The sequence below is a fragment of the Pezoporus wallicus genome, unplaced genomic scaffold (assembly GCF_028554395.1).
Source record: "Pezoporus wallicus isolate ANWC-B61680 ecotype Strahan unplaced genomic scaffold, APGP_CSIRO_Pwel_v1 contig_7339, whole genome shotgun sequence".
Taxonomy (NCBI): Eukaryota; Metazoa; Chordata; class Aves; order Psittaciformes; family Psittacidae; genus Pezoporus; species Pezoporus wallicus.
Window position 1 is genome coordinate 707961 of NW_026636333.1, and position 15528 is coordinate 723488.

The 15528-nt window shown below is 50.8% G+C and overlaps 2 protein-coding genes across 2 annotated transcripts in view; one reads left to right on the forward strand and one right to left on the reverse strand.

Moving 5' to 3' along the window:
* XDH (xanthine dehydrogenase) overlaps positions 1-1492 on the forward strand; it is a 50443-nt gene extending 48951 nt beyond the window's left edge. Inside the window, exons 36-37 of the mRNA XM_057400047.1 lie at positions 203-370; positions 1333-1492. Coding sequence (XP_057256030.1) covers positions 203-370; positions 1333-1383 — 219 coding nt within the window. The 3' untranslated portion in view covers positions 1384-1492. The remainder of the gene's footprint in view (positions 1-202; positions 371-1332) is intronic.
* A 3598-nt stretch (positions 1493-5090) lies between these two features.
* LOC130594271 (carbohydrate sulfotransferase 9-like) lies at positions 5091-7693 on the reverse strand. Its single transcript, XM_057400048.1, has 2 exons — positions 7519-7693; positions 5091-6042 (listed from the first exon to the last, which is right to left on the reverse strand). The coding sequence occupies exons 1-2, from the start codon at positions 7616-7618 to the stop codon at positions 5234-5236; spliced, it is 909 nt and encodes a 302-aa protein (XP_057256031.1). The 5' UTR covers positions 7619-7693; the 3' UTR covers positions 5091-5233.
* Between the last annotated feature and the right edge of the window lie 7835 nt (positions 7694-15528).

The window sequence follows — 15528 nt, forward strand, 5'->3', positions numbered from 1 at the left end:
TGGAAGGCAAGGGGGTGTTTTGGCTTGGCCTTTGCTTCCTGACCACATCTGGGAGCCGGAGACATTACAAAGAAGGCATGAGGAATGCAAACAATTCCTGATTGTCACATAAGGCTTGGTTATCTTTCTTTAGCTTCATTAGTTTTTCAAGGGCCAGGACTGTTTTGGGCTGCAGCCTCACTCTTGCTTGTACTCTGCCTAGGCTGTGGGAGAACCACCTCTGTTCCTGTCTGCCTCGGTGTTCTATGCCATTAAAGATGCCATCTACTCAGCAAGGAAGGACTCTGGCTTGACTGAACCGTTCAGGCTGGACAGTCCTGCCACCCCAGAGAGGATCCGCAATGCTTGTGTGGATATCTTCACCAAAATGGTAATAGCTTCTGGTTCCATAGTCTGCTTCCTACCCTATAGGATGGAGTGTGTGTGCTGGTCACAGGTCTGGGATTAGGGCAAGATCAAAGGCTGGGGCCTTGCTTAAGCAGATGGGGTTCATTTCATGGGTGTTATCCTTCATTTAACATGCCACCAAATGAGAGACCAATCCACAGACCAGCACTGCTAGGGCTCCTATTGCAGGAAAGGTTGCTATAAAGTATCATGAAGCTGCAGTTCCTCCAAGTGCTGTCTGTAGAAGGAAGGCCCTGACTTATTGCCCTGATGCTCCTGACTATCTTCTCCCAGGGAATCACCACCCCTAGCATATCTTGCAGGTCCATTCTGTGATTTAATGGTGTCCCTCAGGGAGGGAGGGAGAGGAAAATGTTACTGAAAATACTCACTTCTTCTCAGTGTTATGATCACAGGAGTCCTCTTAGAGGCTGCGGGCTTGATCTGAATGATAACAGCACAGGAGTCAACCCTTTCACTGTTTCTTCATGGCTTCCTTCTCTGTTAACAGTGTTGTGACAGGGCTGCATGGGAGTTGGTCCCTGCACAGGGGCCTGCTGATTGCAGTATACTCAGGAAACAGCTGTCTGTCCAGGTGGGCATCCTCCAGGCTTTTGCCAGCTTGAACCCCTTTGTGGTTAACAGCAAAACCTGGTTATCTTGGTCATTCCCACCTGACACCTGCATCACTGTCTGAGAGGAGGACTTGGAAATGGTTTTGAGAACTTGCACAAGCTGTTGACCATCAGCCCTTCAGCTAGAGCCAGGCCCAGCCTCTAACAGAGGTGCCATGAAACAGACGTCTCTGTGTTTTGAAGGGCTGGGGTATGAGCTCAGGTCTTCAGTGGTACAAAGTCACCCATCTCAAAAGGAGCATAGTGGGGCACTCCAAACCCAGGCCAGGACCTTCATCTGTTGCTAACTTACTTTGTTCTCTCTTTACAGTGCCCTTCTGCTGAGCCAGGGACCTTTAAGCCATGGTCCGTGCGTGTGTAGAAGGCAAGCTTGAGGAGCAAACTCTCCTCCTGAAACTGAGCTGACACCAGAGGGACCACAAGGCAGTAGGACTATAATGGGAAAAATAAATCTGTGTTCATGCGGCTCATCCACTGATTCATGGAGCTTTCACATTTAATTGTCCAATCATTGTTTCCTCTAGCAGAAGGAATTGCTGCCAGATTATAGCTGTGATGTAAATTCAAATGAAGAGTAAGTGGAAGCTGATGTTATCCAGATGTTATTGGAAAATCTTCCAGGTTTCATTTAAAACTGCTGCAAGGATGGGAGACATGCTTATTGCCAGCCAATGTGCAATAGCAGGGTGGTTGTTTCTTCTTTTTCTGCTGTAGGGAAAAGATGGATCACCTTGTGATGCTGTGCCAAGAACTTAAATGCATTATACCCAGACAAACAGTCCTCTAGCTGAGATGGGGGAAGGCACGAGAGGCACTGAGGGCTGGACCCTGCTGTGTCCCTGCTGCACACAAAGCCTGATATACACTAGAGGAAGATGAGGAGTTTTGATGTAAGCTAACGAAGATGGTCTTGCCTATTTAACAAAAGTGGTTCACAGGAATATCCTAAAATGTGACCAATCACTGATTATCCTATGTTAAATGACTATTGCTTTGTCTCCACTGGGGCTTTAATGAATTCTTAGCTCATGTACTACTGATTAAAGATAAAAACTAGACCTGTACCAAGAAGACTTGCAGCAAGATGCTGCTTCATTAGCACAGCCTTTTCCCACCCCACGCATCCACATCTTTCCCCATCCTTTAAATAAGAAAGGACATCGGAGATCTTGGAATGACAGAGAAAGCTACTCATGATTGTTCCCAAGGCAGTTTATACCGGCCCAGGAAAGGGAGAGGAGGATGGACACAGCTGGGGATTAGCTGGTTCTGGGTGCCCTCTAGGGTCAGTCCCTTGCTGTCGTGCTATTGCCTTGCCTTCTTTTCCAAACAATTCTTGGGTTTGCTGAATGTAAGAGAATGAGGATGTTTTGCTACAGGGACTGCTTGTCTGAAAAATGTGCTGTGTGATGACCTCGTGTCTTCTGGGTTGAATGCATTTTTCGTGTTGGATTTAACGCTGAGCATCCCTCTTCCCAGGTTTTGTCACTCAGATTTAACACTGTAGCATCATGTTATCTCTAGGTGATATCAGCCATGTACTGTACCTGCTCATCATGTGCCAACTCTTATCTGTTTCTCTGGCCCATAGCTTTATAAAGATGTCCCTTTTCAACCTTTGCACTCCTAGGGTCATCCAAAAAATATGGTGCAAGAGGATGTAACTCCATTGCCTTGTATAAGATTTTGCTCACATACAAACTGCTTAAAACTGGCCTCCATCACAGGACTTAATGTATGCACAGTTTGAAATATGTTCTTTAAGCACTCCAGGGTATATAGCTTGGAAATGTGCAGATATATTTCTTGGCTTAAAATACTATGGTTCTACCACCTAGAAGAAGCGCAGTTGTGTATGTGAGTTGCAGAAAGTATTTTGTGCCTGCTGGGCTTGCTATGTAATTGTTTTGTTAATTGAAATATGATATTGCTGTTTCTTAAGCATAGAACATGTGCTAATGCAGAACACGGGGAGCTACAGGCAAAGAGTATGATGTTGAGGAGCTTCCAGCGTTGTCTCAGGGGAGTGTTCACAAGAGACCTGTGGGTGTCCTGGAACATGGTGGGATGTCACCAGCAGGACGAGTAAGTGCTCTTTACCCCTCATGGTTCTGGAGGCACCTTTTCTATCATTTCAGAAGGGGTTTGTGTGTCTCACAGCCCCAGTGACTGCCTGGTCAGGGGGCATTTGTAAATGAGAGCTATCAAGTCTCTCTTTCGTTATTTGCTTTGTGTGTTAATTTGAAGTGTATTTGCCACGTGAGGTGTATGTGCAGTGATCAGAGCAGGCTAGTTCAGTGCAGACCTTAGCCTGTGGAGCCATTTTTGCTGCAGCACCAGTGAGCCACTGTTTCCCAGGCCCCAGTCCTTGCCCTCAAGCTCACTGCAGCTCAGGGCCCTCTTATTACCCTTCCACAGCTGATGGAAGGAGGAAACCACTTCCTTTTGGGGTGCACTGGAATTGAAAGTAAATTATATCAAACACCTGAGGGAGGGGGGGATAGTATAAAATCAGGGTTGCAAAGTAATTACAGAAACTGGTTTTGAGGGTGTAGGAAAAAGGGAAGCTTGGAGACTAATAGGAGTTTACAAAGCAATCATAGTAATCCCTGTGGGTGAGACAGGCACCCTAAGGAACACGAAGCTGAGGTTTTCATTTCACCTCTTGGTGTCTTAACATTTCACACATTGGCTTCCTGTGGAACTAAGCGCCAGGCACTTTAGGGAAGGAGGGCTGGCAGGAATAATGTGGGCTGCTCTACAAAGCTGCCTGAGAATGGCTCTCCTGCTGTCAGTGCATGGCACTGCCCTCTGCTAGGGGCTGCATTAGATCTTGTTACACACATCTCCCTGCACGGGATTTCAGCTTGCCATTGCTGAAGGGAAGGCTGCTTATGAAGAGAAGAATGCTCCCAATGAAATACAGTATGGATGCAGTCCTTCCAGAAGTGTAGTCTCCGAAGAGGAACTATGCCACCTTGCCAGGCTGTACAGTATTACGCACAATAAGGGCACTAAGTAATAATTGCTGTACCTGGGTAGTTTGTGTGAGGGTGGAAGGAGGCCATCTGATCTGATGTCTAAATGTCATTGATAGCATTGTCCTTTGGAGAGAGAGGGAAGGCAAGTTCTCAGTAATTTCAGTTTTAGGTCAATTCTAATCAGCATCTCTCACTATTGTTCTTTAATGAGCATTGTCAAATCAGTGTCCTTGTCACATGAATGTATGCGGAATTCTCTGTGAACGTCACAACACTGCAAAATAAAGCTAAAAATTGTTCTGGAAACAAGTGTGCTATGGTAAAAATCTGTCACAATCTGAAAGCTGGACAGCTCCAGCTCATCCTTGGTGTTGGGCAAGGATAGACCCTTCCCAGAGGCCGGTCAGCTCAGTGGCCAAGGGTGGGAGAGGACGGGTGGTTGCCGTGTCCTCATCTCATCACTTGTGAGTGGAGCTGAAAGCTAGGCTTGGCCCATTTGAGCCAGTCCTGTAAAGGAGGAACCTCGCTCAAAACTTGCGAGTGGAGCAAGCATTATGTGTTCCTGGGGCCCTCTTGAGCCTAAACATGCAGGAGATGTTAACCAGGAACAGTTCACACAGCATGCATAAAACCAAATGATGGGCTGTGGCTGTCCTTCCCTGAGCATGGAAGGGTTGGGAACATCACCAGTGGTTCCTCAGGAGGGTATGCCACGCTGTGCCTTATCTCACCTACTTGTGTGCAGTAGACAGACCCCACATGATATGCTCCTTTGGGACTGCTTCATGTATCTGCATGGAGAGACTTGTCCCAAGGAAGCCATCGCCAAACCTCTTGGCCCAAAAGGGAGCCCAGAACACAACACGGCAGTGCAGGCAGAGCGCAGGTGGATGGTGCTGTGATTTGCAGGAGGTCCAACTCACCCCACCCCACCCCACTAGGCTTGCTGAGAGTTGTTCAACCCCATCGCAGCTCAATTCATGCACTTTTCCAAATCCCAATGCCATGTGTTTCCCTAGTGCCTGCTATTGCCACATTTAAACACAATTCAGCCGTGTGAAGGGCCTTGGTACCCTGTCCCCTCTCTGATGTGCCTTTTGTAGCGGTGACACGGACAAGTGTGCTGCATGCAGCACTGGAGCAAAGGTCTTTCTGTGACCCAGGCGGTATCACAAAGCACTTCCATTTGGATTACATCTCTCCAAACCATTCCTTCCAGCTGGAATATTGCTACCAGGTCTCCGGGGTGCTGTGGAGGTCTGACAGAAAGCTGCTGGAGAACGGGAAAGCAGCAAGGTCCCAGCGGTAGAAACGAGACAGTTGCTGTTTCTGCTGGAGGGACAGCTCGCTGAACATCTGCTCTGATAACCAGCCATAGGTCCACTGCACTTGGCTGTCGGTGAACTCAGGGAGGAGGCTGTCCACAGCCAGCCCAGCCCTCTGCAGCAGGTAGCCCAGCTCCTGCCTGAGGAAGCCGAACATCACCACGTAGTCGTACTGGACAAGGCAGGGCCGGCAGATGCTCACGAGAGGTTTCCAAGCCATGCTGGCGTTGCGTGGCCCGCTGTCTAGAACATCCTGAACAAAGCTGCTGAAGGAAGGGCTGCTGCCCATGCCTTGCATGAACGTGGAGATCAGCCTGTGGAAAGGGTCCCTGACAAACAGCACTTTGGTGTAGGATCCTAACACTGCCTCTATCTCCGTCAGGTTGAACTTGCTCAGCTGCGTCTCCCGTGCGTGATGCCAAGGGTAGGGAAGCGGCACCGGGAGCGTCACGTTTTCCTTCTCCAGCTTTCCCAAAAGCTGCTGCCATTCCTCCATCCCTGTCGATGGCACTTGGCAGTAGAGGAGGTCCAGCTTGGTGCTGACCCTCAAACTCGAGAGCAGGCAGGCTCTGTCCTCCGGGCTCCTCGGCAGCGTGGTTACTTTACCCTGTTGGCTGCAGAAAGCTCTTAGTCTCTTCTTCCTGAGCTGCTGGATGTGAAGGAAGGTGTCCAGCGTCAAAGTGAAGCCTTCCTCTGCCCTGGGGGCCAGGTCACCTGGGAAACACCATTTGAAGATGGGGTGACTAAAGTTCATAGTGGACCTCTGCCTTGAGCTGGCCCAGGATGCTGTGGCAGGTCCTTTTCCAGCCAGTGCAGTGTGAAAAGGACATAGCATAAAGAAAGAAGATGGGTAAGGGAAGGGAGACCTGCCCTGCGTGGTAAAGAGCTCAGGAAATGGGTTTCTGTCCCCATGAATGGGGGGGAGCTTGGACACACAGACCCCTCTTTCCCCAAACCACTGTGTCTGAGCACTGACAGGCCCCCTTCTCCACTAAATCAGAGCTTTTGCCTTTATCTCCTCACTTTCAACTGAGCTTGACGGAGGTAAGTTTACCAAAATGAGTCAGAAATATTGTGGGAGCTGAGAAGTAGTAAATTGCTTCTGTTAATTAGCTAACATCAGCTATGAAATGTATGTGAAAGCAAGAGATTATCCTTAATGGCTCAGGGCAATTTAGGGATCCAAACACACTTCTTGCATCACTTCCATATGTAAATTCTTTTTACTGTAGATAAAAAGGCAAAAGCAAATAAAACCCAAAAAGCAAACAGAAGCCAGAAGAAAACCAAGCAAATATAAAAGGCAAAAGCAAACAAAAAGCCTCTGTTGCAGTGGGTTTAATTTCTCAGATTCCAGCTTTGCTTTTTGCTCTTTGTCTTCTTGGGTTTGATGTGAAGAGGCCAGAGTGGGTTTGAATGCAGGGGATGAATACCCGCCTTGCTGCTTCATTCCTTTACAGCAGCAGCGCATCCGCCTCATCTGCTCAGTGTAGGCATTTGGCAGCCCTGGGGAGACGGTCCCAGGTCCTTGGGAAGTTAATTCTTTCCCACTGATTTGTGGAGGCCATGGCACAGGGAACAGATACACAGCTAAAAGTAGGAAAGGGTCTGCAGGAGCCCAGGAAGAAACACAGCAATGCCTGAAGCTGTCCTGGGCTTCAACGGCCCAGCCCCACACCGGCAAGAAAATCTAGTGATGGCTTTGCCCTGGGTTGAGCAGCACTGAAGGGGAAGGCCAGGTTGGACAGAGCCTTGGGTAACCTGGTCTAGTGTGAGGGGTCCCTGCCCATGGCAGGGGGCTGCAACTGGATGTGCTTAAGGTCCTTTCCAACCCAAACCATTCTGTGTGGTTTTTTTTAGGCAAGAGAGGCATTAATCATCGATTTCCAGGCTCCCTCCTGCCTCCCCAACAACATTTCACCCTTCCCAGCAAAGGTTTGGGGGTTACCTTCAGCAATTTCCCCACCACACCTGGTATCAATGGCCCCACTAAGGACATAAAGCTGCAGGGCTCCATGGCAAGGGCTTTCTCCCCAGGTTACCCTGCCCCAGGAGCTGTGCAAACAGCATCTTCCGTGCTGAAAGCATTTGCCCACCCAGACCCCCCAAAGAAATCCCCAGGCCGTTCATTTCGCCCGGGTACAGAAGCGCTGCCTCCATGCGGGACCACCACGGTGCCCCTGACATTACCTCTGTGTCCAGTGGCCGGGCTCTGGAGCAGCAGCTTCCAGCTCAGGAAGGTGGCGATGCCCAGGGCAGCGGAGAAGATGAGGCGGGGAAGGAAGCGCATTTCTTGGGTGCTGCTGCAATGCTTGGAGCTGAGCACAGTGCGGGCAAGCGGGCAGGGACCGGGAGAGAAGGTGGCGGGGAACCTCCTGTGTTTATTTAATAGGAAACACACCCAGAGCCGGGTTAAAGTACTGTTTGGGCAGCAGCCCTGCTCGGCTAGGGGCAGGGAAATGGCCTGAGGCACAAAAGGTGCCTCCTGCTCTGTGTTTACAAGGTGAGGTTTTGAGGCAGAATCTGCCTTTTCCTTCAACGGCTTTGGCATCCTCAGTACTCAGCCACACCAGATGAGTGCGGTCCCTGTGAAAACCACCCTGCAGACCCAGGTAGGGAGAGATGTCCCCCATCCCCTGATACACCTTGTTCTCTGCTGGCTTTGCCTCTCGACGAAGCGTGGCTGTGGGGAGTGTTCAGGGATGAACAAGTGAATGGTGGGCTCTGGGTCCTGTCTCCCTAGTGCTGGAGGGTCTTTTAAGGTAGAAGCTGGGGCAGGGGAGGGGATGTGATGGGGCACATCCAGTGTTAGATGTTCCGGTCCAGGAGGGACTGCTGAACTGCTGCCTGTGCCCTTTTTGCTGAGGGCTGCTTAAAGTCTGTGACCGCTGCTTGTGGTGTGAGAGATCCCAAGCACAGCGAAGGCCATGTTATATCACAAAGGGAGTGCTTCCCCAGTGAGAAGCAGCCTGACCAGGGAGTGTGACAACTGTAAAGACCAGGGCAAAGGGGACCGCAGCAGTCTGGGGAGTGTGACCTGCTCCCATCCGGCCCCGTGCTTATATCATGGCTACAAAGACTTCAAACCAGGCAGTGGTTATATACAGATTGCCTTTTCATGGCGAGATCTGCTGCCAGCAGCATCCCATGGGCTGGCACGGGGCAGGGACACACTGGCTGAAAGACCCTGCACCTGCGAGGGGCTGTAGTGGCCAAAGGAGATGATGGGATTGCTGCTTCAAAGCCTGGGGAGAGCAAGCGGGCAGGCAGGGCACAAGGGCTGTGCTGTATGGGGGCCTGCCGGTGAAGCTACCCCGGAGGGTTGAAACCCGTCTTGCAGGAGGTCCTGACGGAGCCCGGTCTTGTGCCACGGGTGGATTTGCCGTCGCTCGGAATGGACAACCGTGTCTTTCCCACCAGAGGGTGCTCCAGCCCCGAGGAACGTCCCTGCTGCGCTTCTCCGCTGCCGTTTAAAGAGCCATCACCGTCGTTACGGTCGCAGCTGCGGCTTTCAAAGCCTGCTGGGTCTCCTTCGAGCCTTGGGAAAACTGCTGGGACTCTGGGAAAGGCTGTGGGGTGCTTTTCATCCCTCAGTGAGGAGGATGCCTGTCCTTTAGGTGATGGCATCCTGATGGGATCACGTCTTGCAGCAGGACCCCGCTGCACGCATCCCTGCAACCCGTCCCCCCAAACAGAGGAGGAGCACGGTGCAGCCTGAGGTTGGGGTATATGGGGGCAGGAGTGGATGGCCACCCTTTGCTTCAGGTCTCAGCAGAAGACACACATTTCAGTGTGAGCTGCAGTGCCATGCTTGCTTCTCTCAGTGTAATAGGTCTTAGGGCAGGAGGATGCCTGAGTGAAGGCATTATTAGTAAGTCATTATTAACCATGAAATTATTATTATTAACAGTAATTAATATTAACTGAAAATAGGTGGGTTTTTTGTGTCAGTAACACAAGACCACCCCACAAGGGCTGCACAGGGGTCGGTAAATCACTGCAGTGCAGGGCTCTGCAGCGAAGGTTTGCTGGTGTGGAGGGCAGCGCCATCAGCTTCCCTGCTCCTGGGTACCAACCCGGTGCTTCCCTGCAGCTCCCGAAGCTGCTCTGAGGCAGCTGGGCAGCAGCATCCATGGCCTGGACACACACCAGAGCCCTACAGGGGCTCAGCAGGAGCTCGCCCAGCTGCCAACAGACCTGGCTTGAGCATAAGGATGTGCTTTATATTAGCGTTCTGCAGTCAGGTTGGTGAATCAGAGGGGCAGAAGCAGCTCTGCGAGCTCTCTTCACTAAGCAGGTGGCAGCAGCACGTGCCTTCCTGCATCAGAATGTCACATTGCAGCAGGGACTGTCCCAGCCGCAGCCCTGCTGAGCAAAAATGCAGCTGGAGCTGGTGCAGAGAAATGAAGTTTAGTTGTGTTTTACAGTCATAAGGTGAGAGCATAAAGATGTTCTCTGCCTGAGGGGCAGGGAAACAGCGAACCCCCCCCTTTGCTTTGCATCGCAAAGTTTTACCAGTATGGGCCTTTTCAGAGGAGCACGAGATGCAGGGTCTGCTGTGCCTTTGTGACCTGCAAACAGGAGGAAACTTCTGAGTTTAGGGGGAACAGAGGAGCAGGGAACTTCTCCTCTCCTTCCCTGACTTGTATGTGCCATTTAAATGGGTTTTGTCCCCAGGTTTTCTTTTCTTTGTGGTGCTGTTTCCTCAAGTGTGTGTAGACACTTCAGATTTAAACTTGGCATCAGGCTTTCCCTGCTCGTCTCCCATTGACTGCATAGAAGTGGTTGACAAGGCCAAGACCAATCCTTGGTAGGAAGCAGAAGGCTTCCTACCTTATGTTATAGGGAGGCAGCACCCTTTTCGGGCACAGAGGCCGAGCCAGGCAAGGAAACACACTTGATCCTACTCAATGCAATTACACAAGGGAATTAATTATGGAATTCATGTGAAATTAGACTTTATTTGGGCACACTCTTATTGCTGTACATGTGAGAAAAACTTACTCTCCTTTTCTTTCCAGTCAGGATTGTCTGAATACGTATTTCCAGATTCAGTCCCACCAATAGCTCTAACTGGATTGCCTCAGGCTCCCTGTTTTTCCCCTCATAGGACGCAAACCCTTTGGAGATATTCTTACATGTTAATAAACATCCTCATCTTCGGCCTTCCCGCATTCCTCCCACACTTCCAAGTCGTGCTAAGTATTGTCTTGTGTGACCATGACCTGCAGGCGCTGGTGTGTCGGTCCCCCCTTCCTTGTTCCTTGTTGCTCCTCGTGCTGGCGCGTGTGGGAATGTGAACTCTGCAAAGTGATGGCAAACGCTGCCTCATCCAGCGAGGGATGTTTTCACATTGCGGGTAAAGGAAGAGCGGATGGGAAACCTTCTTCTTCTCCTCCTCCCACTTCTTGTTTGGAAACTCGGGACACAACATCTATGTTTTGCATGTGAAGTTGGGTCTGTCGCGCAGCAGAAACGCGGGAGCAGCTGGAAGAGGAACAAGCTGCCCTATTTAACATGGAAAATGCTTGTTGTCTTTGGAAAGGACAGTCCTAGAAGTCTTTTAAGGCTGCTGGCTCGGGATTCCTCCATATCAAATGTTAAGGAGGAAGTGGGTATCTGTATAAACTGGGGGTGCTGCAAGCTGAGGGAGTGACCTCTTCTCCACCACATCTCCTGATCCCTGAGCTCCTCTCTGTGTGCTCACGGAGAAGCTTGGCTGCCCAGCTTGCTTCAACACCAGGGCATAGACTGACCCCATTGCCTTTAGTCACAGGGACTGCTTTGGGTGAGGTTTAGCACTTTAATGCATGAACCAGAGCATGTCTGTAAACACTGGCTCCTTTAGTCTCATGGTCATTTAAGAGATTTGGCCAAACGTGCTTGTTCTTGGCTGCTTCCTTCCTGGTGGGGAGGATTTGGGGGTTTCTTCTATCTGGCTTTTGCCAGATGTGGGCAGCTGTGGGGTAAGTGAATCAGCCCAATGCGCTGTGCCTGTCTCCATCTCCTCCAGCACTTGCCACCAAGCTGACAGTGTTAGCAGGGAGGGCAGAAAGGTGGACATTTGTCCTTCTGCATTGGATGGAGAGCACCAGGCTGGCTTCAGGCAGGAGGGGAGAAAGCTGGAGGCCACAGGGACTGGCCAGTGTTGGACCAGAAATAGTTATGCAAGGCGGAAAGGAAAGGAAAGCAAGTTCACATTGCACCAAGGAGCAGGTAGGACAATGTTTGGAGGGGTTGTACAACTCTGGCGCTTCCTGTTTTCCGTGGGCAGGAGCTGTGATTGTCACTTCTTATTCAGCTCCTCATCCTGGGAGGAAGACACTATCGGGCTGTCCAGGGGCAGCAGGATGTTTATGTGGTAGGCTGAGTCAAGGTACTGCTTTTAATACTCCCCGGAGCAGAGTCATTGGGGGAAATGTACATTTTAGGTTTTATTTTTATTTAGAAAGGGCTCATAAACATCCAAAGAGCTTCGGGATTGCCATGCAGGCTGCGTGCCTCCCTGTCAGCAACGAGATGTGTTCTTCTCAGGCTGTTACACAAGGATTTTACAAGGTGCCATGAGCTATTGGTAATTCAGGGAGGATTCGTGTAATTAGTGATGCTATATTGAGAAGCTTGGCTTAATTACTACAGAAGCTGTTAAACTTTGCGTCGACTTAGCTTAGGGCCCAATGTCAACGTGAACACCTAGTGCTGGTGGAGAGGGGGTAAAGGCCACCTTGTAACCTCCACCATATGCCTGCCCAAAGGACCCATCTCTGCCCACTTTGTTAAGGACAAGTGTGTTTCCCTGGGAGAGGGGAGTCATGGGACTCAGTGAGCCTGAACTTCTTAAAACCTGAAGGATTGCAGCCATCATCTCTCTGTGGTAACAGCTGGGAATCCCATGGGAGAGAAAATAGCGTGTTTGGATCTACATGTGCAGGGGAAGGATGCTCACGGGGCTAGTGGCCGTCATCTCTATCCCATCACCTGCCATGGGACCAGCAGCCATCCATCCTATCCCCCCCAGCCCATCCCTTCCTATGGGAGCAGCAGACATCCATCCCATCACCTGCATCTCACCCCCTACCATGGGCACATCAACTCTTCACAGAGCTTCATGGCCTGCTTGGACAGCACAGGACCTTTTATCACAGAGAGTTTCTCTAACAAGATCTCGGTCTTGCTTTGCATCCCAAGCACCTCCCAGCTCCTCCTGGCCTTCCTTGCTCTTCCTCTGACTGTTAAAATGCAGTAGGACTGTGGGGAGAAGCCTGGAGTGCTTACAGACAGACCAGGCAGTGCCGGTGTATGTGTGGTAATATGGTAAATCGAGTCCTTCACCTTTGCTTTCTCATTTGTTTAACATGAACCAGGTCTTGTCCTGGCTGTTCTGTTCCTTAACAACACGTTCTTTAAGGTGCGGCTCTTGGCTGCCCTTTACATTTCAGTGCCCTGCAAGCATTAGCGTGGGCAGATGCTTTGTTATTTAATCCAGACACTTCTCTTCTTTGGACCGCTCTTCCTTTTGGGAGCAGGGAAAGAGGGGATCCTCCAAGCACCCTCAGGAGCCACCTCTCCACCCCACTGATGTGGGGGCGAAGCCTCTGCTCGGCCTCCAGCGTCACAGAGATTGTAGGGTCTTGGGTGGCCACAGTGGTGCTGCTGGGGGCTGCGCAGAGATCTGGGTCTGGAATGTGTCAGGAGCTCCTGGAAAAGAGAGAGGTGGTGAAAAATGTTGGGATGGCAGGAAGGAAACTTCGGGTGTAAAACGTCACTCACCGGACCCAGATCTGGATCTCCTTCCTGCATTGCCTGAAGTGGGTGAGGAGGACATGGGCAAAGCAAGATGAGATCTCGTGGGATTTGAGCTTGTGTCTCCCATGGGTCCTCTTTTCCTGAGCCTCAGCTCCCGTATTGCAAAACTGGGACCCCTTCCCCAGGCTTCACACCTTGTGCCTGCCCTGCTTTTGGGGGAAGCAATTTTGCTTTATGTTTAAAGCAGCATTTTCCCCCTTTTTGCCTCATTTTTCTGTGCCGCTGCCTGGCTGGGTGAGGAAGGCTCCCGCAGTGCCTGCTGCTTGGTAGGGGAGGATGGTTTCTCAGGCAGCTTTTGGTCCAGGATGCTCCCTGAAAGCCGAGCTTATTTGAAGGCACATACAGGCATCTGCCCATCGCTCCTGGCCTCTCCCAAGGGAGCGCTGCTGTGTTACACTGCTGGCTATCACGTTCTCTTGGTTGCTGATTGTTTCCATTATTCATATAGAAACTCCTTAAGTATTCCAAGATCTCCGACTTGATTTGAATATCTTTTAAAGGAGGCAGCAGCATTGGCTTGGGCTTGGGCTGCTTCCACACCTGGCCTTGTGGGATGTTATTTCTAATGAGCATCGTTTTCGGGAACTCTGGAATCTCTGCTCCCGACTGTTTTACTGTACCAGAAGTGTCAGGGGGAAAAGGGTGTAAGGTCTGTTTGTTTTACTTCTTTATCCAGACAATAAGACAGCAAATACTCCCAGGCTGTTTATATTTGGATAAGGCTGTTCTGCGTCCTGTGAAAGGAAAATGACACATTTACTTCTCCTGCAAGAGACAGTGTGGGACAAAACAGGCCCGGCCATGGGCAGGCCTGGCTGCCAGAAACCTCTTGAAGCTACTCGTGTGATGCACAGGATGACCTTGGAGCTTTGGTCCAGGTGGTGAGGGCACAGCAAGGGCATGAGTTTTAACCTGGTTTTAACCTGTTGGTGGCATTAAGGTTGGGGGAAGATGCACAGAAAAGGCAGAGCTTGGTCCCCAGCAGCATCCCCAAGCTGCTGCCTCCTCCTCTCCCACCGGCTCCTGCGGGATGCGGGGCTGTGGACAGTGGGAAGTGGCCTCATCAGATTTCCCATCCAACAGGCTAGGTTTGGAGTCTGGGGGATGTGAACCATAAACCAGAATTCTGCTTTCCTGTGGTTTTACCCAAAAACATGGTCCCTCCTGTCGTGAGGAACGGACAGGAAGCATCACAGTGGGGTTCAGCTGCATGGTGTTGCGCTGGCTGGGCTTGGCTCCCACCGTCCCCTCTCTGGGCACCCGACACTACCTGGGGACACTCAGCTCATTGTGCCTGTGTGCCCCCATCCCTTGCTGGCCTGAGCCTCACACCTTCCTGCAGTGAATAGGATTTAGGTGCTGCAAACTAAACCAGAAGCAAAGCCAGGGCTGAGCTGGTCCATGCCCAGTCCCATCCATCCCGAGGGCAGAGGCCCTTGCCTCAACATCAGCATTGCCTAGTGCGGATTCATTTGGGAAGGCACCACATAGAGCACCCCCACTGGTGCTATCCCCCCAGGGATAGGTCTTGCCCCATTCAGCTGCACAGAGCTGAGGGATGCTCTGCCCTCCTCTCTTCTCTGCTGACACACTCCCGCAACCCAAACGCATACCTGAGCTGTTTCTACAGGAGCTGGGCAGCCCTTCACAGGCAGGCACAAGGAGGAAAGTTGTGGAAACAATCCCAGCACGCTTTTCCTTTCGTTTTTTAATTCATTTCCTAATGAACTCTCAGAGAGCTGCTTGCCCAACAGGGAGAGGTTGGGCAGAGGTAAAATGTGCAGCCCTGAAGGCCCCACAGCACCACCGGTGCTGAGACACGTCAGGGGAGAGGAATTGTCTTGGCCAGGAGATTGAGTGCCTGTTTCACCCCCGTGGAACCTGGGGTGGCTCTGACAGCTTCACCCTGGGGCAGGCTCTCTAAGGGAGAGCCAGGAGCTCATGGCCTCGCTGCAGTCCCTAGCAGGGCCCAACATCCTCCTTCTTGAGCTCAAAATCGGCCAGAATTATTGTCTTTTTCAATATATCCTCAGGGTTATTTTTATCTAAAAGTGAAGAAAAGAGAAACTGCTCTTCAATTGTTTTTTCCCAGGGTATTTTGGAAGAAATGGCTTTCCTCCCTCATTCAAAGCTGCCAAACACAGCCAAAACCTGACTCCTCTTCCCATTATTTTACTTCTATTCGTAAACCTCGCCTAACTGCCTGCAATCTGAGCATCTCTGCAGATGAAAAAACCCACTCCCCTGCCTCTCCTCTTTGAGGAGCCTGCATAGCAGATACAGGTCAAGGGAACTGCTGTCCATGAGCTCAGGGCTTTGATGGACCCATCTGGGGGTACTTGGGATATAGGAATATTAGAGTCCTGTTTATCCAGGTGTTCATCTGTACATCTC